The sequence below is a fragment of the Macrotis lagotis genome, chromosome X (genome assembly GCF_037893015.1).
Source record: "Macrotis lagotis isolate mMagLag1 chromosome X, bilby.v1.9.chrom.fasta, whole genome shotgun sequence".
NCBI lineage: Eukaryota > Metazoa > Chordata > Mammalia > Peramelemorphia > Peramelidae > Macrotis > Macrotis lagotis.
In genome coordinates, this window is record NC_133666.1 from 553,884,808 (window position 1) to 553,907,200 (window position 22,393).

Sequence of the window (22,393 nt, forward strand, 5' to 3'; positions counted from 1 at the left end):
AGCAGAACCAGAAAAACACCGTATACCCTAACAGCAACATAGGGATGATGTTCAACCTTGAAGGACTTGCTCATTCCATCAGTGCAACAATCAGGAACAATTTTGGGCTGTCTGCAAAGGAGAGTGCCATCTGTATCCAGATAAAAAGCCGTGGAGTTTGAACAAAGTTCAAGGACTGTTCCCTTTAATTTATAAAAAAAAAAATAGATATCTTATTGTCTGATCTTGTTATCTCTTAGACTTTGTCTTTTCCTTAAGGATATGATTTCTCTCTCATCACACTCAATTTGGATCAATGTACAACATGGAAACAAATTAGAAACAAATTAAAGACTGACAGATTGCTTTCTGTGGGGGGGGGTGGAAAAATTGTAAAACTCAAATAATATCTTTAATAAAAAGGTCAAAAAAATTAAAATTAAAATAATAATTCCTTTGGAACTGTCTTGGCTCATTGTAATGCTGAAAATAGCTGATCACAACTGATCATTGCATTATTGAACACAATTATTGTGTACTTTGTGGAAGATTCTGGTTCTGCTCATTTTACTTTGCATCAGTTCATGAAAATTTTTTCAGAAAGTATTTGCTCATCATTTCTTATAGCATAGTAATATTCCATCACAATCATATTCCACAATTTGTTAAGACATTCTCCAATTAATGGGCATCCTCTTAATTTCTAATTCAATGTTATCACAAAAGGAACTGCTGTAAATATTTCCTTTATCTTTTATCTCTTTTGGGTATAGACCCAGTAGTGGTATTGCTGGGTCAAAGGGTATATATGTACAGGTTTGTTTCCCTTGGATATAGTTCTAAATTGCTCCCCAGAATGGTTGAATCAGCTCATTACTCCACCAACAGTGCATTAGTGCTTCAGTTTTCCCATATCCCCTCCAACATTTATCATTTTCATTTTCTGTCATATTAGTCAATCTGATAGGTGTGGGAATGGTACCTGAGAGTTGTTTTAATTTGAATTTCCCTAATGAATAGTGATTTAAAATATTTTCTCATATACCTATAGATAGCTTTGATTTCTTCATCTGAAAACTACCTGTATATATGCTTTGATCATTTATCAATTGGGAAATAAAAGCATTAATACCAGTGTCTTCATCATACAAATGGGAAAACTCAGTCATACATTTTCAGTAACTTCAGAGGTGAAACACTTGTTAAATATTGGCAAGGGAATTTGAACTCTCAGCACTCCTGATTCCAAGTCTATTGGGTTTTTTTAATTTATGCTGCTAATAACTCACAATTCAATTAATGCTTTTAAGGTTTTACAAATTCAGTCCAAACAGCACTCATTAAGGACATGTTTATGGGCATTGTACTGAAAATACAAACACAAATTGAAAAGTAGCCCTCTTTACCCAAGGGATTGATGTTCTACTGTGCAGATATGATATATTAACAGGTAAGCATCTAATAATTTGTGGATAATGGAGTGAGGGAGCCTATAAAAGATTTCTTGTAGAAAATGATACCTGAGTTAAACCTTGAAGGAATCTAGGAATTCTAGCTAGCTGTGAGAAAGTTGTGCATTCTATACTATGGGCAGACTATGCAAAAGCTTAAAAGGAATGCTAAGTTTCAGTAAAGCAAGTATCTAACTTCAGTTTTATGTGTGAAATAAAATAATAAAACTAGAAAGATAGGTTGGAATTAGTTAATGAAGGGCTAAAAGTGCTACCCTGAAAAGTTTGAATTAAACCCTTGAGACATAGTAAGCCATTGAATTTTCTCAAATAGGGGAATAATTTTGTTGACCTGCTGCTTTAGGATTACTATTTTGACAGGTTATGAAATATGAGTTAGAGAGAAGATAGGCTATAAACTGACTATAGTTAGGAAGCTATTGTAGTCCAAGGAAAAAGCTATTTAGGTCTTCTATTAGGGTAGAGGCCATCTTATGGCAAAAAGAGAATGAATGTGAAAAGCACTGTGGAGGTTGAATGAACAAGACTTCACAGATGGATGAGGGAGAAATAATTGGAGTGTCTTTGACAGAAACATTGAACTTTGAAAAGGGGGTCAGGTTAGACAGAAAAAATAATAATTCTTTTGAATTTGCTGAGGTTAAGATGATAGTGGAACATCCAATTGGAGTTATCCAAAAAACATTTGGTGACACAGGACTATATCTCAGGAGGCTTAGATAGTTATATTATGGAATCATCTTCAAAGATATGATAGTTGGGGGTCATGGAAGCTCTTGAGATCATGGAGAAAGAAGGTCTAGAGAAAATCATGGGGATCACCCATATATAGAAGGTGGGTTTTGTAGATCCAGCAGCAATATTGAGAAAGGAGAATAAAAAGATAGTGACATCAAAAAAAATCAGAAAAGCAATTATATCCTAGAGCAAGAGTGTCCTAAGTTAACAATGTTAAAGACATCAAGAATTCAAAAAAAGCTTTCCCCAAGCAGCCAAGTGAGATGGTTAATACATATATATAATTAATTCCCATTAAGTTCAAATTCTCTTTCCTTTATACTCCCCACCACCCCACCCTTTTCCTATTCCTCATGTTTCTCTCTTCCCCACTTCCTGTTCAGGGTCTCTCATTGAAAGATGCTGTTCTGAATACTGAATCACTCCATTGTAATCAGCAGGGGCTTCAGTATGTCTTTAATTTTCCAATTGGATATAAGAGTCAGCTTCTTCTATTTTCTCCTTTCTCTATCCCATTTTCAGTTTCCTAAATAAAAGTTTCCTGAGGGGCAATATAAACTCTTTGGGAATTCTCACTCATAGGCCTGAAACACCATCTCTTATTGAGTTCCCCATTGATATACATATTGACTTGGATTCCTTCCTCCAGGAAAATGAAATACTGATCTTTCATCCTTCATTCTGAAATTTGTTTTATATTTTGTCACAAACACCCAAGAACTGACTTGAAGGCATGCCTGCTTCACCAATTGTCAACTTCAAGTAAATTCCCTGATGCTTTCTTATAGTCCTGAAGGTAATTCACTATGACCTGCATCTGTGAAACCTCTTTGCCTTCTACACAAAGCTGCCACCTCTTCAAAGTCTATTGTGCAGAAGATGTGAATGGTTTGAATTAAAGAAAATGTCAGCAAAATATTACTGTATTTTTCATTTTACCTTATTCTGAATGAGAAGTGGGGAGGGGTGGAAAGCATTGGTGCAAGATAGGGGTAGGGAAAAATAATGAAGTGGAACTTACCTTTCAGATTGTACTTAAATTAGTAAGAACTCAGACTAAATTCAATCCTTTTAATTCACTTCTCAAAATTAGATGACAAAATAATACTTACTTCATTGGTTCATCATAAGTAGATGATACTTCACATGTGTAGCCCTTGACATAATAGGAATCAAAATAGGAGGTGATTCTATTTCAAGAATTTATAATAATTCCTTCTCTTTAACACATGAATGTGTTCAATATTGGCAAAAGAACACGTTGCTACCAAAACTGAAATAAGATCCTTGAAACAGAAAGGATGTTGCCATGGAAAAATGAAGTAACACTCAGTGCAGCTGTGATGCATTAATGAATAGGATATTTTTTTAAAAGATCATTTGTGTTTGGTGTGGCTCAGAGGGTCCCAACCAGATGGTTTCCATGAACAGGATCTGACCCCCGGCTTGAGGACTTCTTACTGGCAGATTACTTCATTTTCTTTCCCTTGGATTGTCAGATCCTTACATTAATGCAAGATTTACTGCTGTAGATTTATATTCAGTTATATAAATCACTCAACATTTTACATTAAAACCACAATTTTAGACTTACAGTTTAACAGTTATTTAAAAAGCGTAAAAAGATTTATATGATAGCTTTAATATAGGTTATTAATGTAACCTAATAATGACTTTGAACTATTTGGATTATGTATATATTCTTTGTCCATCAATAAAAAACCCTATTTTTAAAAACCTATTCATTTGTATTTATACTTGATGTTTCCTCACAGTCATGTATTTCATTTTAATGAATTAAGTATTTCTTATCTGGGCAACTGATTTTTAAAACATGCTGTATATTATTTCTGAAATTTTAGTAAGCATATGAATAAGGATTAGAACTGTTATTATTTCATTGATATAGGAAACTTCTGATTAAGGAAACTGCAACTGCCAATGAAGTTTGCCTACGAATACTGAGAGGGTCACATGGCCAATATGTATCAGAATCTGGACTTGAAGTCTGTCTGGCTTCAATACTAGCTCTTTATCTGTAATATTGCTCAGACTCTCACCTATATCAGCTTATATTTAATAACTAATCAACTATACAAGTTAGATTTTTTTTTTTACTATTCTTTAGCCTTCTTGACTGAGGTTAAGATAGAGAAAATAGACATATTAGTTTATATTCAATATACATCCAGTTCTTTATTTACCTTAAATCACTACATAATTATTAGTTATTTCATCTGTTCAGTTTTAAAATTGTATACTATCTCTGTTGAACTACCTGTTTTACACTGAGTAGATACAGTAGTTTATTCTTAAGCTAATAAAATTTAAATATCACGAATGTGATTATTTTGTATTTTATTCAGTTTTGATTCTGGCATTTGCCTTTAACAAAATACCTACAGGTATGTGTTATACTTCAGGGAGCTATGATTTTGCTCCTTGTGGCTAATCCTTCCACAAGCATGTTGTACCCCTCTCTAACTTAAAGACCCTTGAGAGTTGCGTGCTTAAACAATTTATCACCCTTCAGCACTTGAGCTGGTTTGAGTTTAGTTAGGGTAGTCCTTGATCAACAGATTTGTGGGTATTCTGTCACTAATTGTGTCCTTTGAACTCTTTAAACTATGTAGAGATGTACTTGCATAAACTTCAGGAACCGAGGATCATCTCTATATTGCTGTGAGGTATCAGCTAAGATGTTAGTCATTATGTAATATACATGGAGTTTATTTATTATGTGTTTATATATTTAAGTAAGCTTTTATAATAAAAAGTGGTAATTTTGTCAGCATTATTATTATTGGTCCTTACTGCCAACTGTTACTGAGAAAATGATATTTGTATGCATTTAAAATCTGTATAATTTTTAAGCATGTTTAAAAATCTAAATGTGATACATTCTTAACAAGACAAAGTCATTTATATTCCAGTATAAATAAAGTACATTCTGGGATCTTGGATCAATAAACCACTTATCAAATATGTAATTAATTTCATCTTTTAACTCAAATAGCACAAGAATAAGGAGCAAGCCCAGACTTCATGCAACAATGTATTTATTTTTGCAAAATTCTACTTAGATTTTTCTTCAGTGAATTCACGTCACTTTGTCTAAGCAAAACTACTCAGAAATGTTGAAGTAAAGATGAATATCTGTGCTTTATTTGCCAGGCTGGCAAATTATTTATGGTATCAAGGAATTCCAACCTTATTACATATCTTTATTGCTCTCAAGAGGGAATATATCTGCCCCAAAGGGAGGAGTATCCTGGTATATTTGTGTTTAGTTTTGTTTCAAAAAATATGGTCCCATTAGTGATATGAATTCTCAGAATATTTGAGACTTTATCAGGCACTGTTGAGTCACAAAGCACAAACCAATTTTGTTTTTATCACATCCTTAAATAACATCGTATGTCCAAAACATTTAGAAAAAACTTAACAAACATTTTTTATTTTCTTAACAAAGCATTCAAGTGTGCAAGCTGTTGAGGCTATTTGATATCCAGGTGCAGAGTATTACTTGCAAGAGCCAACTAAGGCTAACTAACAGACGTTAGTCTACATTGCCTACAAATTAAGAAGTCATGATGAGTTCAGTTCTTGGTTTGGATTTAGTCAGCCTTGCCTAAAGTCTCCAAGGGTCTGGCAAAATTGTCAGAAATTTTCCATAGTAGACTTAATATATCTGTATTGTGTAGCTGGGGGAGGGGGAAAATTTTCACGTGAATATTCGTGTCATAGTTCCCAATATGAAGATTTGCAAATGACATAAATCTTTACTTCTTTATTACTTCCCTTCATTGCTATTCATTTATACATAGACAAAAATGCCCCCACAAATGTAAATAATATCTGGTTTATAGTGAGCATGTCAGTAAGTAACTAAAGGATTTACTCATTTCAGAATGACTAGTGTTTGAGCTTGGACCTTTTCCTCTTACATTTTCGTCTGTGAACTACAAAGGAAAGGAAGAATTCACATTGAAATAAATCTTTTCAGAAAGTAATAGCATATAAAATGCTAGTCATCTCTAAAGCCTTAGCTGGTGCTAACAAAAGCTAATGAACTGCAAAAGAAGGAGGATTTTCTCACCTTTTTTGCCAGCACATTTTCTAACTCAGTCATGTTTTTGGAAAGAGCTGTGGAAAGGCAGATATATTTTCAGTTTATGTGGCTATGCCCTTTTGATCAAGTTTATAGACAGTAACAGTACCTTTTCACATAGTATTTTTTTTTTAACCCAATAAAATGTGACTTTTAAAGACTTAAGGTCATGGAAGTGTTGCATGTTTATTCTAGTGAAGGTATAAGTGCATTATTTTAAAAATGTAGTCTGAGATCTAATCTGTAAAACATTTTCATTTCCTTTTGTTTTCTAGCTTGAAGTACAATCCTGTTGTGTATTCATTCCAAATGATAGCCTGCCTTCCCCAAGTACAATTGTATCTGGTGATATCCCTGGAACAGTAAGAAGTTGGTATCATGGACAAACTAGCATGCCAGGAACTCTTGTTCTGTGCTTACCCCAGATAAAGATTATTAGTGCTGGACACAAGTACATGGAACCTTTGCAAGAGATCCCATTTGTTATCTTGCGACCCATTCTTGAAGAAGGTAAAATTATTAAAAATTTTCCTATGATCATTATATTTTTATACTTTTTTCTTTCATATATATTGATATTTGGGTAAATCAGTTTTCAAGACTGTAAGATATTTACTGCTCAAGGTAAGTGAGCTAAAAGTAGTTATTGACATGTATTTAGGCATATACATATCCATATACATATTAGAGCATACATATTGAATGAAAAAACTTTATGTGTTTGATTGGACACTATAGTGCTAGGAAGCTTTTTGGGAGAACAGCAAGCCTTATGAAAAATTCGTTATTTTTACTTCATATATTTGAATTATGAAGAATAATTAACTATTTGTGATGATGTATATAAAAGCACTTTGTAAACATGAAAGTGCTTTTTTATAAATGTTGCTATTATCTCTTAAAAAACTAAGACATTTAACTTTTGCTTAGATATGCTGTCTCCATATTTCAGTTTTTCATAATTCAATATCAGTGCTTATATATAGCACAATTTATAACTTAATTTTTTCTTTTTATTTCAAGGTGATTATTTTGATGATTATTTCATTTAATCCCTCCTCTAAAGCTAAAATTTTTATTTTTACACAAATTCATATCTTTTTCAACTTGACATATTTAAATCTCATTCTATATGAGAAGTTGGAAAGATTTATTGAGCCAAATCACAAAGTAAATAATGTTGACATATTTTAACAACAGGGTTATTAACTTTTTGAAAATGGTAGACAGGGCAGCACCTCATTCATTTTACTATTCTGTAAGTGTATGAATCTCTGTGTTTTTCATGTTTATGTCATAATATTACTATTGGGAAGTAGACCAGGTTCTTTGTAGCCTATTACTCTTAACTTTCCCTTACTGTTTTCTTTACTCATATTTTAGAAATCTGGATGATGGCCTTGGAAAATTTTCTTAAGTACTACAGACGATCACATTTTCTTTTTTTTTAAACTTAATATAGATACATGGTAATAAATTCAGTTATACTAGAACCCTAGAGTTGTAAGAAACCTTAGAAGTGATCCAGTCTTAACTTTCGTCCTATGTAGAAATTTCTTCAACTACTATCTCCACATCTCTATTTTCTGTGTAAGCATTACCAGGGACAGAGTTAACTGCTGATCAAAGCAAATTTTCCCCTCATTTTCTATGTCAATCATAGCTTCAACCTCACATGTCTTGCCTTGTCTCTCCTGAGCCACTCATTCAGGAAAACCCCAGAATTGATTCACTTTGCTCCCCCTTTCTTGAGACATCTCCTCATATTATCGCCAACCATTTTGTCATCACAACTGTAGTCTTTTTCCCTCTTCTTCTTTTCTGAAATAAAGAACTGGATCAAATCAATTCTACCACTGCTCCAGTTTGTTATCATTCTGCTCTCCTATGGCCACACTTAGCATTCCTATAATTTTCAGGTCCCCTCCCTAGCCACAATTCTACTACTTGTATTGGACTCCTATTTGAATGTAAGTTCCTTGTTTTTAATTTTGTGTCTGTATTGCAAAACCAGTGGTTGACACATAGTAAATTCTTTTTTTTTTGCTTTATCAAATGCATGATTTTATTCATAAATTCAGTTGTACTTAAATAGGAACACACATGCATAATTTGTGTTTTTACTTTTTAAAAAAATTGTAATAGTTTCTTTGTAATTGTTTCCAATCTGATAGCATTATTGAATTTAGTTTGGGATATGCTGAATTTGACATGGAAGCAGGACAACTAAGCGTAGCTAGGACATAAGGACTACCCAGTCTTTTTTATTTATTTAAAAATCTTTAATTTTTATTCTTTTTTATCTTCTGCCAACTTCCACTTCGAGTGTTTCTTAAATTCACATCTAATTTTTCTAGTATATCATAAAAAATATAACAATTACAGAAGTCTGTATCTTTATAGTTTAAATATTCTCCTAATTAGTCTAGAAGTCAGTTTACCAGAAACAATTAAATTTATTTTGAGCTATTATTCAGCAGGACAAACCAGATGGGAAAGTATAGAATCAGATTTAAACTTCCAATCCCCATTCATCAGATTCCCTAGGAGGATATATAGTGGCAATATAACCAACCAGTGAAGCAAAGATTACAAATAGTTCCTGAGCCAAATTTTTTCTCTCCCTGTCCAGTCTTCCTGTACAGAAAAGAGACCCTTTTCAAGAGATTTAAATCTTCAGCTGGATTGCAATAGCAGATATGATAACTTCTAATTATCAAATTGATTTTTCTAAATTATTTTAAAGGAGATTTATAAAGAAATTGTGTGCATCTACTAGTAAATGCTTATACAAAAAAAATCACTGAAGTATATGATAGAAGTTTATTTTGTATGTCTACATATAACTTGTTAGTGAATTTGTAGTAACATTTTTATATATTCTTTTATCTTAAACTCTTATACAAAACTAGATAAAATAGATCCCATTTCTTTTAAATAGTTGAAATGAGTCTTAATCCTTTAAATTTTATATCTTTGTCTTATGTCTTCAAAACAACACAACAACCTAAGATTTCTGAGGATTGCATTTTTGAATATTATTATTCCTGAAAGATAGAAGATAAATTTGAAATGAGATCGTGGTTTTAATTATTTCAAATGTGATCATGGCTATTTAAGATTGTAATACATTCTATACGTAAATTGTACCTCACATGTTAGTCTTCCTTTTAATATACAATCACTGATCCTGGAGTTAGGCAATCTGGATTTTAAGTGAGTGTGGGAGTGGGAGACTATTCATATGAAATCTTTTTTTAAAAAAAATAAGTTTTTATTTATATTTTCTGGGTTTTGTATCACTATAATATTCCATGTATTATTCTTATTTCCAGACAACATCCCATAAGACAAATATTATTTTTTGAAAGAGAGGACAAAAGAAAATCAGAACAATTAATAGACTGAAAAAGTTCAAAAACTGTTCAATATGTAATACTTGTGCAACTGCTACCTCCATGAAGGGGAATAAATTGGGAATGTCTTCTCATATCTCTTCATTTGAGTCCTACTTGATCTTTATATTTTTTGTTACATTTATTTTTAATTTTTTCAGAGTATCATTTTATATGTTTTTGTAGTTTCTGTGTTTATTATTTTCTTGACTTTACTTATTTCAGTATGTATCAGTTCATATGTATCTTTCTATGTTTCTCTATATTCATCACTCATATCATTTCTTATAGTTACAGTACTATTACAATTTACTTAACTGTTCCCCAATCAATAAATATCTACTCTGTGATTTTAATTCTCAACTACCATAAAAGTATTTGCTATAGTAGGGTGGAGCCAAGATGGCTGTGTGAAGGCAGCATTTCCTGGAAACTCCTTCCCCCAGAACTCCAAAAACCATCAAATTATGACTCTCGCCAAAAATTTAGAGGGGGCGGAACCCACAGAAAGACTGAGTGATATGTTTTCCCAGTCCAAGATAATTTAGAAGTTCCATGGGAAAGGTGTGTCTCACCAGGACTGGGCATTGGAAAAAGCCCCAGTCACAGTGCACCCTGGGAACAGCTTGGAGGGGTGGGGAGAGAATTCTGCTACACCAGAATTAGTGTGGAGTGAGGGAGCACTGGCTGCAGAACCTGCAGCGAGAATCTGGAGAAAGCAGCCTGCACTCCCAGAGTATAGCCCACAGATGGTAAGGGGGTCAGGGGAGATTGCAAAAATTTCTCTGCTCTCCCTGGGGGGCAGGACTCTGCTGTTTGCCCACACTCATATCCAGCTTGCAGTTTGGCCTTCCATACTAAGATAGCTGAGCAGGGCTCCTCCTTACAACTCCAGGGCAGAGGGAAGTGCTGTTCTCATCTACATATCAAAAAGCAAGAGAGCATAAGAGCTTAGAGGAATAAAGGTCCCAGTGGGGTGTCTCAAAAAAAAAAAATAACCCCAAAGCCTTGGAAGTGCTGTAAATTAGTCTTGGGCTGAGGAAATGAGTAAACAACAGAAAAAAGAAGAATCTGACCATAGAGAATTACTTTAGTCCCATGGAAGATCAAAGCACATACTCAGATGACAACAAAATTGAAGCTTCTGTATCCAAAACCTCCAAGAGAAATAGAAAATGGGCTCAGACTATGGATGAGCACAAAAAAAGACTTTGAAAAGTACTTAAAGGAAGTGGAGGAAAATTGGGAGAAATGAGAGCAATGCAGAAAAATCACGAAAACCAAATCAACAGCTTGGTGAAAGAAATACAAAAATATACTGAGGAAAATATGTTAAAAACCAGTTTAGGCCTAATGGAAAAAGCAAAGCAAAAGGCAAATGAGGAGAAGAATGCCTTAAAAAGCAGAATTGGCTTGCTGGAAAAGGAGATAAAAAAGTTCTCTGAAGAAAATAACTCCTACAAATGCAGAATGGAACTAAAGGAAGCTGATGACTTTGCAAGAAATCAGAAAGAAATAAACTTCCAAAAAAGCCCCAAATTATTAGAAAATGTGAAATATCTCATTGGAAAAACAGCTGACCTTGAAAACAGCTCCAGAAGAAATTAAAAATTACTGGTAACTCTGAAAGTTACGACCAGGAAGAGCCTAGACTTCATTTTCAAGAAATAATACAGCAAAATTACCCTGAGATCCTAGAAGCAGAAGGTAAAAGAGAAATTGAGGGAATTCACTGATCACCTCCTGAAAGAGATTCCAAAAGGAAAACTTCCAGGAATATTATAGCCAAATTCCAAAGCTCCCAAATCAAAGAGAAAATTCTAAAAGCTGCCAGAAACAAACTATTCAATTACCAAGTCTTCATAGTCAGGATTACACAGGATCTGGCAGCATCTACATTAAGGGCTTGTAGGGATTAGAATATGATATTCCTGAAGGCAAAAGATCTTGGTTTACTCTTGTGGCTTGCTTCAACTTGGGGCCCACAGCGATGACCACCCTCCTGGAGGGGAGCTGAGAATAAGGAGTCAAGCCACCACTGCCATATGCCTCCAGCTCAAATTTATTACTGCTTAGCTTCTACATATATACTGTTAGGTCTTCTGGTGTGTAACCAAGAAAATGAGGGAATGGGAGTGCACAAGTGGTGTACATGCAGCGTCTTGTGTTACTGGATAAGGGGGTACTTTAGGGGGGGGAGGTGGTAAAACACAGCTGTGTCTTGTGCCCTTGGTCTTTGGGGCAGAATGACCAGCTCCCAAGGACTCTGGCTGTACCTTAGGTCTCAGGGCGGTATGCCAGCTCCTGAGACTATCCAGGTGGCAGGGCCGTTAGAATAGCCTGTGTTCCCACAGTTTACAACTGAGAATCAACTACTCAGCAAAACTGAACATCCTCTTTCAGGGGAAAAGATGGACTTACAATGAAATAGGAGACTTTCAGACTTTCCTATTGAAACAACCAGAGCTGAACAGAAATATGATCTCCAAGTACAGGACTCTGCTGAACCACAGAAGGGGTGGATGAGAAGGACTAACTATGAGGAATTTAATGATTTTAAACTGTTTGTATTCCTGCATGGGATGAAGACATTGATAACTCATATGGACTTTCTCACTTAAAAGAGCCATTAGAAGGAACATATATAGACAGGACACAGGAAAGAGCAGAATATAATGATATAGTAAAAAGAAGAAGTCAGTGGGTAATAAAGTACTGGGAGGAAGAGAAAGGAGATAAAGAAGCTAAGAAATTTCACATGAGTCAAGAAAAAGCTTTTTCAATGGAGTGGAAAGGGGGAAGGCCAGGAGGGAATGAGTGAGTGAGTCTTCATTCTCATCAGAAATGGCTCAGAGAGGAAATAACATACACACTTAATAAGGTATAGAAATCTATCTTAACCCAGAGAAAAATGAGGAGATAGGGATGGGCTAAGACGGAATGGGTGATTGAAGAGAGGGAAGATTGTGGGAGAGGGTGGATAGGGACAGGATGAAAGGAGAGAGAGAGAATTGAATAAATGAGTGGGGAGGAATAGAGTGGATGGAAGTACAGCTTATAATAGAAACTGTGTGAGAAATATTGAAGCAACTTCTCTGGTGAACTTTATGATAAAGGAGGTAACTCACCCCAGGGACAGAGCCATTGGAATCTGAACACAGACTGAAGTACATTTTATTACATTGCTGTAACTATTTACAAAGCTATGGGAACTTTGTATTCATTGATTGTCTCTTGAGGTGTAAGCCCAGCAATGGATTCTCTGGTTCGAAGGTATGGATATTTTAGATACATTATATACATAATTTCAATTCTTTTCCAGAGTGGTTGTATCATTTCACAGCTCCACCAAAAACGTTTTAGAGTGCTTATTTTTCCACTATCCCTCCAACATTTACTGTTGCCTTTTAGGTCAGTTCTGTTAATTGGCAAAAGGTCACAAATACTTTGCAAGTTCTTCTTTTGAGAATTGTTTGTGCATATCCTTTCACCATTTATCTATTGTTTATTCATATTTAACTTTGAATGTTTCAGAATTTCTATGAAGCTCTTGTCTTCCAATTTGGTTAGCTTGTTTTATGCAGTTGCATTCAAATAATGGATAAAAATGTTGACTTGTGTTTGGGCAAGGGGCAAAATTCAATTAACACTATCATATTTTTTGGAAAGTATTATCAAATAAGTTATCAGTGATTTCCTAATTGACAAATATAATAACCTTTTCTTATTCCTTTTTCTTCTTGACCTTTCTACTGACAGTGTTCACCACCTTTTCCTCAGGACCCTTTCTTTTCTCTGGATTTTCTAGTTCTCATGCTATATGTCTGTGATTGCTCCTTCTGCCTATGTTAACTTATCATATATCCTGTCCTGTAACACTAAATGTTCCAAGCATTGTCCTCAGTCCTCTTCTGTTTTCTCTCAGTGTTGATCTCATTAATTCCTCTATATTCACCTGTCTCCGTAAAGATAATTCATATATCTATAGAATCAGTCCTACTTTCTTGCAATTCACTTTGTTGAAAACAGAATTCATTCTCTTTATCCTCAAACCTACCTTTCTTTCAAAACTCCATATTCTTTTCAAATATACTGTCATTATACTAAGTCCCCCAGATTTCTAACCTTGGTGGTCTTTATGACTCACTTTTCACTCCAAATCTTGCCATTTCTAATTCTACAAAATTTGACCCCTTCTGTCTGTTCACACAGCTACCACCTAATGTCTCAAGACTTTCCCTACTTCAGTCTATCCTTCACCCTGCTGCCAAAGGATTTTCCTTAAGATCTGACTATGACTCTTTATCATTTCCAAGAGAAAATGTAAACTCTTATTTAAACTTTAACAACTTGGCTCCAACTTATCTTTCTAACCCTATACTCTGTGATCTAGTTAAACTGATGATCCTTCTGTTCCCCACATAAAACATTGAATCTTCTATCACAGTGCCTTTTCACTGGTTAATCCTCCATGACTAGAATGCATTGTCTTCACCTCTTTCTCATAAGAATCTCTCTTTCTTCGAAATGCTGCTCAAGCATTACCTTCACTTAAACTCTTTCCAACATTGCTTTAAGTACTAAGGCCAGTGCATGTTGTTTTTACTGACAGAAAGTAGTTTCCTTTAAAGTTACTATTATTTTGTTATGTTTTATTCCTAGTGTCTAGGATAGTGCCTTTGGTGCTTGATAAATACTTAGTAATTGGTTCTTTTTCAGTTCACATAGATCCTTTAATAATTGCTCTTTGATTTTCAGATTTTTGGTTGGCCTCTTAGCCCAAGTCTATAATTTACTAACCCACATCTATCTAAAGAATGATATCATGAGGGTCTTTCTCAAAAGTCTTTAAATTTATTTCTTAAATTCATGGTATTCCCTTTATCGTTATTGTTGGTCAATAGATATATAATTGATCCTAGTCAGGCATTATTTGTTTTTGTTGAATTTATACTGACTTAGCATTCAGTTTTACTCTTTATAATGTATTCTAGAATTATGTCAGGAATCAAAGTGAAGTTCACAGAACTATGCTTTGAAAACTGAACCTACTCTTCTCCTTTTGAAATGGAAACACTATTTGCCCATCTCCACTTCATCAAGATTTTTCCTATTCTTCATAATTTTCCAATCTTTGAAGGTTACCAAAAGTGATTCAATAGTCACACCTACAAGTTCTTTTATGATCTCTGCCTCTCCATTGAGAAAATGGACCATCCTCATATATTTTGAGTATCGGTGTTTTGTTTGGTGCTGAAGTGCCTTCTTAGAAGAGAAAGAAAAAGTAAAATAGAAACTAAATAGTGCTGTTTTCTCTATGTTCTACATTTTTTATAAAGTGAAGACACTTTGAAAATCTTAAAATGATCATAATTGGTCTATGGAACCTTAATAAACATCTCCTTGTCACAGTATTGGAAAATTATTTATTTTCAATAACATTGATTATTCTTTTTGTTGCCATGGCCATTGTAATGTGAGAAATTTCTCAAATAATTTCCTTCTTTCTACAGTAAGTGCATAAAAGGAATAAGAAATGTTTTTGATGTATTTCTTTCGATTTCAATTGCCCTTGTGAGAGAGGTGATCTCTAATATATCAGTAGTTATTTTAAGTAAAGGGTTTTGGTCAGAATCATGCACTAAGTTAAAATAAAAAGCAATTTCATTGGGAATCACAAATATAATATGCTCAAAGCTAACTGATACCTCTAAGCAGAGGAGTTGCTTGTGACATTATGCCTAGAATAAGTTTTATTTTTTCCTTCTTGAATGAGTTGCATGCATCTTTAATAAAATATTTTAACAGTAATGGAGCACTGAGATCATTCATAAATTAAAGTTTTGCTATTATTGGATCTTGTAAGTTTTTATAGAAACTGATGGGAAATTGTTCATCAGCTATGAAAAACATGAGGAATACTTTTCCATGTAATTCTGGTTCACCTAAAAAGTTTATACATTGTTCCATTTGGGTTGTTTTTATATCATATTTTGATCATACTTTCCATTTGTTCTGGAGGACAGTGGTATACTGTTGCTATGATTTTATTTCCACTGTAGCTCATCATCTTTTACTTTAGTCCAAATGCATGTAAGCTGGTTAGGAACAGGGAGCATAGAGGAATAACCACTTCAGATGAGAATATATTAGTAATTTGAAAAAAATTAAATCTCTTGGAAACCATATTTGTTTAGTATGAAAAAGACATACTCCTAAAATGTCTAAATATAATTAATAAAATTGATATTATCCTTTTATTCTCTCTTTATTATGTTAAATCCGGATTAAAGAATTTTGAGATGGTTATAAACTTGCTCTTATATGATTAGATTCATATAATTGTAGCCCCTTAGCTTCCCTAATTCTTTCAGAGTACAATTCAGGGACCATCATCTACATTAGAGCTTTTGTGATTCCCAATTCGGTAATATTTTCTCTTCAATTGCTTTCAATTGTTTTTTTACTTTGTATGTTTTGTTAGATGTACATGTCTTCTCCCCTATTCACCTATCAAGAAGTTTTCAAGAATAGTAGCAATCACAATGTCTATTTTTTCTTTATCTCAGAAGCACCAGAGTCTCCTAACCTTTAAAAGATGCTTGGTGATGATTGGTCAATTACCCTCCTTCACAAATTCTGATCTCCAACCAAAGTGAAACACTAATTTTTCCTTGAACTTCCATCTCCCACCTTTATTAATTTGCTCAAGCTTCCCCCACCTACATGGAATGTACCTCTTCTCTGCCTGCATGAATTTCACCTTCAAAAATTAAACTTAGTTTTCTCTATAGAGCCTCCTTTGATCTATCTTGTATCTGTTTATATTTGTTATATTTTTCCTTCTCTTTTGCTACCCCCCGACACACACACATCCAGTTTAGGCTTTTGTCTGTTTTTGTTCGCCTTCCTTTGTTCCTTTTCTAGAACACTGCATTGCTCATAAAAATCATTCAATAAACATTTATCAAATTATTGGATTGAACTGAATTATTTATTTCCAAATCTATTTGCTCTTACTTATTTAAAAATGGGTGTGGTACTTTTAGATTTCCCCATATTGCTGTAAAAACACTTGTTCATTCCTGATTTTCCTCTTGCCAGTTTCCTATTATTGTTTTAAGTTTGGTAAGATTCACTTAAATGAAACTTGAAAAATTGAGTCCTGAAAACAATTGTTAATTTAGATATTCATTTTGTAATTTTGTGAACTATATAAGACCTTTTAAATCAATGTTCCCATTTTAAGCCTAGAAAAAAAGAGTAGATGAGTAGTTTCAACATTAGCTTTTTCAGGTCATCAAGTAAATCTTTAGTCATCATCATTATAATCACCTGGTAGTTACTGTTGACTTTAAACTGAATTTTCTATTGCATGAAAAGTGAAGCAAAATGAGAAAAATGGAATTTCAAATTTAGAGAATTGATGAAACAGGGAAGAAATAAATTGTATGTATGAATATATATCTATATATATTTTTGCATAGACACAAAGCCATATATAAAATAAAAAAGTTCATCGTATTGAGTTTTGTGATCCCTACTTCATTAAATCCATAAATTAATAATTCCCAAATTTAATTCAAAATGATGCTGGAAAACAAGTATGCTTCAGATCAGTTATCATGGCCTATTTGACCAGGCATTGCCTTGTCGTTATTAAAAGTCTTTGATTCCAAAATATTTCTGTTCTGTTTTGCTTGCTTTTCAACTTGTCATTTCCTTGGTGGTTAGTTCCGCTGTACCTATAGGCTCATTGACATGACAGAGATAATATAAACAACTCTTGGAAGTGCTAAGTTAGTGGAATGTCTTTAAAAAGACCTTCTCCTTTAAAATTGAGGTTTCCTTTAGCCTCAATGTCAAATTCCAGGTCTCCAAAAATCAGTAACGTTATTTTTCATTAAGGCAAAATGCTCTAATATCTTTATCTTACATCTTAATCTACCCTTGCAATAAAACTTCCTTAGTCCAAGAGTTCAATAGAACTTCAGTAGTTTTGCGATCTGAATAATCAAGGCTGTCCTCTATTCAGAGTAGGGTCTAACTTTCCTTTACTTTCTCATCCTGCATAGTCTTTCCTATATGAACATTCTCAGTTCTTTCAACTCTTCCTCATCTGTTGTGACCTTGAGATGCTTCTCAATTCTGATTGTTTTCCTCTAGGCATTCTCCATCCATTTCTTTTTGCAAAAAAGTTATACTTAGAACCAGGCACATGACTTCACCAAGTACTATACAACTTGCTCTTGTCACTGTCTCCATTCTAATGTAGTCTAAGCATAACTGACAATTGCCTTATTGTACTTTCAATCGTATTTACTTACTAAGACTCCTAGTTCTATTTTAGACAAACTTGCCTAGCTACACATGCCTCCCCATCAGGTAATTTTAAAGGATTTTTTAAAATTAAAATCTAAGAATATACAATTTCTATTAAATTTTATAGTAATAGACATGACTCCATATTTTAGCCTGTCAGAACCTTTTTGGATTCTGATTTTTGTTATCTATAGCTCCTAACTTTGTATCATCTAACAACTTTAATAAACATGACATCTATGCTTTTATCTATTGTATTGATTAAATACTGTGGCACCCCTTTACAGACATCTTTCCAAGTTTGTTGAAGCATTAATGGCTACTCTGGATTTTATCTTGTTATCTAGCAGACCTCTCCATCTTTTCTAAAATTAAAAGATACTGAATGAACAGGGGCCTTTAGGCACAATGTCTTTGTACCTGTATAAACTTGGTTTTCATCTTCCTGGTAGCTGACTAATCTAAATCTCAATAACAGTAAGAATCAACAATATGTTACTCATTGATGAAACTGAAATGGACAAAGGCTTTAAGTGCAATTTCTCCATAGAACTGTCATTGAATTTCTCTCTTAGACCAGAGACCTTTATAAGCCTATTTTTAGGTTTCAATCTTATTTCATCTTCCTTCTCTGAGATGCTTTCACCTCTGTGTGGAAGATCTAAGCCTTATTTCCTCCTTTATATCAAAGACCTCTTGCTTTTAGCATCACTACTTGGTCCTACTTTTTTTTGCATAAGGATCCTTTGTCTTTTAAATTAATATAAAACACATATTTCTCCTTGCTTCTATTCAGTATTCTTTCCTGTATAATAACTGTCTTTCACCCAGAACCTATTGTCTCCCAAAGCTCTTTCTTGGACCTTTTAGTCTTTATTCATCTTTGGACATATCGTCAGTTCTAATAAAGTCAGTTACTATCTATATAGATACCTCCCTAGCCTTTATTTCCAACCTTAATTTCATTCATTCCTGCACCACAGAATTTTTTGCTAGACATTTTGATCTGTAAGTCCCCACTAACCTCTTAAAATATTAACAAAAAAACTATTTTCCATCTCTAAATCCACTCTACCACCAGGCATTTTAATTTCTATTGAGGACATCACTATGCTCACCTCATCTGATTTCACAACTTTGGAGTCCACCTTTGCTTTTCTCTTATCCCTTTGATCTACAACATGGCCGCTAATGTTTCTTCCACCTCAACCACTCATTGTTTCTTCCACCTCTGTCACTAGAGCTATCTTCAGAGTCTTATAATTCTTCACACTATTTCTAGTTTTTATATAAATTTCTAACCTGTATCAGATGTATAATGATATAATTTTCTAATCCCCATACCTGCAAAATTCATATTCCAAAACATGGGACTGAGGAATCTGGAGAAGGCAGGGAATAAATATTTATATCATTCATACTGAATACCAGCAGTATGCTAAGCATTTAATTAAGATCTCATTTTATTCTCATTATTTATTGCAACTTGTCCTTTGCTCTCAGAGAACCAAACTGATGTCACTATGTTAGAGTCAACATAGCCAACAGAGGTTGATCAGAACAAAACTAGTTCCAAAGACTCTACCATAGGTCAGACATAAGTAGTCCATATCAACATTCAAAGTGAAGATGTCTCGAAATCCATGCATCTCACATTTCTTTTGGGCTACTGCAGTTCTTTGCTTATAGGGCAATGTCTTCTTTGACACAGGCATGTATATTTCATATAATTTCCATTTAAGCCTCACAAAAAAATCCCTTTGAGTTAGGATTATACCTATTATTATCTTTTATTATTATTAATATACCTATTATTATTATAAATGAAGATCTTTTAGTTTGTCTTTTGACCTGCATCTTGGTGCAAAGTGTTGATTCCAAGTTTAGTACTCTGTCAGGTACAATAAACTGTCTTTTTTTGACATAAATTTTGTAGACATAATTTTTTTTTTCAAATTTGGAAGGTAGTGGTTAGTATTTTGTCAAAATATACACATATCATTTTACTGACCAAAAATAAAGTCTTAAGTATTCAGTTAACCTACTTATAAAAGTGGCAAAGTTTTTTCAGTATAAAATTTATAATATATGATGCATGAAATAGATATTGGCAGTGAAATAGATATTTTTGGTTAGCTACTAAACAGAAATTCTAAAAGCTAATAGAACAGGGCAACCCCACCCCCCACAACCAACATTATTTCTACTGGTTGATAATTTGCTACTTAGGGATTTTAGAAACACCATTCATTTTGTCTTTACAAAGTCATCAAATTCCAAAGAGTAAAACACCTGTATGGGAGACTTATTATAGCCATAGAGGTTGAAGTTCTATTTTTATTTTACTAATGAAAAAACATCTTCAAAGAAGATCAACCCAGAATCTGCTCCTATTTCACTGAGCAAGTTATAATCTCTCTGTTTGACAACCTAGAAAATGAAGATAATATCACATTTTATGCCTAAAAGGGAGAATACTGTTTGAGATTATTTCTGGAAAACCTTCCCAACTTAGAGATCATCAGTTTAGTGAGTCTATGATATTGTGTTTCTTAGAGAACATGCTGATTATGAGGCTATATGATATGTCAGGTAAGTTGGCTATGATGTTGAGAATGCATCCCTGGGGTCAATACTTCTCTCGGATTCATATTAGTCATGTGATTGGAAAATTGCCTTTTTATGTCCTCAGATGGAAAGTGGTAGAAGCTCTGTGTTTTGTACTGAGAGTTTCCACATTAGTAGTTTCCCATATTGACTAAATTGCAAATTCACATAAATGGTTATTACTACATCACATTTACATTTTTGCAAGAAATCAATAAGGAAGTTAGAATTAACCTGTTTTTCTTTGCAATAGATTTTAGTACTCAGAATTTGCAGACATTTAATTCCATGGATTCTGAAAAGTTTAAAGAAAAGTTCACCTAAGTTAGTATTCATATTCATCAGTATTTTTGGCAGTGTTAATTTGTATTTAAAATAAGTTTTTCAAATGTGATGAAAATTAGCAGTGTTTTGTCCTCAAAACACTGTTATAGTTGCACAGGAAATAAAAGTTCATGTTGATCATTTTACTGATACTTTATTCCAGTCATTTAACCTTTTCTCCTCTGCTAATGTAGACCTTTGCCAGGAAAAATCTCATATTAAGTTTTGTAAATTAATCATTTGTGAGTTCTCTGGATTCTTGAAAAAATTAATTTCTCCTCAAATTAACTTTATTTTAAAGTGATGAACATTCTTTTAGTTGCCTTGCAGTCACTTTAACTTGCTTTGGGAAATCACCTCCGTGATCTTGTTGTTTATGGGATATGGCTTGGTAGTCAACCCTGGTTTCTGTGGCACTACTTCAAAAACTTTTTCCCATCTAAAATTGCACCTTTCTCAAAACTGTGAACCCACAGAAGTAAAGTTATACTACTGATTCTGCTTCTTGTTTGCCTGAAGTTTTTGAAGACCTAATCTTCACTCTTAGCAAAATCTATAAATGTTTTTCAAGATTATGCAGTAGATAAGAAAAAAACAAGGAGATAGAGAAGGCCTTGGTTCTAATGAAGTATCTGCTGAAAGGAAGGGATTGTGAGTTCTTTATCATCAGTATCAGTCACCTGCATAATACTTTTAGACAATTGATATGTACATTCTATTGTAAAGCAATGAAAAGGTATTTTAGGGATAGAGTGAAAAAAATCTGTTTACTGGAACTGATAATCACTCCAGAATGTTCATCAAAATGCAGGTAGTAGTAAATTATACTTGTAGGCCAAATTCTGGATTAGAATTCTCTGTGAGGAATCAAGAGATTGGAGTTTAGTCAGGCCTTGACTATGAGCTGATTGCATGACTGTAGTTAGCATCTCTCTCTAAAACTCAGTTTGCTCATCTATATGAAGAATAACATTTAGCGTACTTATTTCGGAGTCATTATGGCATTCAAGTGTTCCTTTTTAAAGAGAGTTTAAGAAGTGTACATGTGGGGTGGCTAGGTGGCACAGTGGATAGAGCACCAGCCCTGTAGTCAGGAGTACCTGAGTTCAAATCTGGCCTCAGACACTTAATAATTAACCTAGCTGTGTGGCCTTAAGCAAGCCACTTAACCCTATTTGCCTTGCAAAATCCTTAAAAAAAAAAAAAAAAAGAAGAAGTGTATATCTCAGACATAAGCCCTCCCTTTTGCTTTTTGTTTTTAACTTTATATATTCAGACTGCTGGTGATGAGTACCTTAGTCTTCTGTAGCATACCTGCCTGAGCTCTAATGCCTTCACTGGAATGAGCCAAGGTCATCTCAGTACTACAGTGAAACCTGAGAGCAGAGTTTTTATAAGTATAATATGCAAAATGTAAACTCCTGGATTATAGGGACTGCCCCAGT

The 22,393-nt window shown here is 33.7% G+C and overlaps 1 protein-coding gene across 11 annotated transcripts in view; it reads left to right on the forward strand.

Annotated features, from left to right (window-relative positions):
* VPS13B (vacuolar protein sorting 13 homolog B) overlaps positions 1-22,393 on the forward strand; it is a 1,326,809-nt gene that overhangs the window by 442,413 nt on the left and 862,003 nt on the right. The window contains exon 22 of one of the 11 annotated variants that reach the window (XM_074200578.1): positions 6,576-7,081. The exons of the other annotated variants lie outside the window; for them this stretch is intronic. Coding sequence (XP_074056679.1) covers positions 6,576-6,887 — 312 coding nt within the window. The 3' untranslated portion in view covers positions 6,888-7,081. Of the gene's footprint in view, positions 1-6,575; positions 7,082-22,393 lie in introns of those variants that run through there. 11 annotated transcript variants of the gene reach the window in all.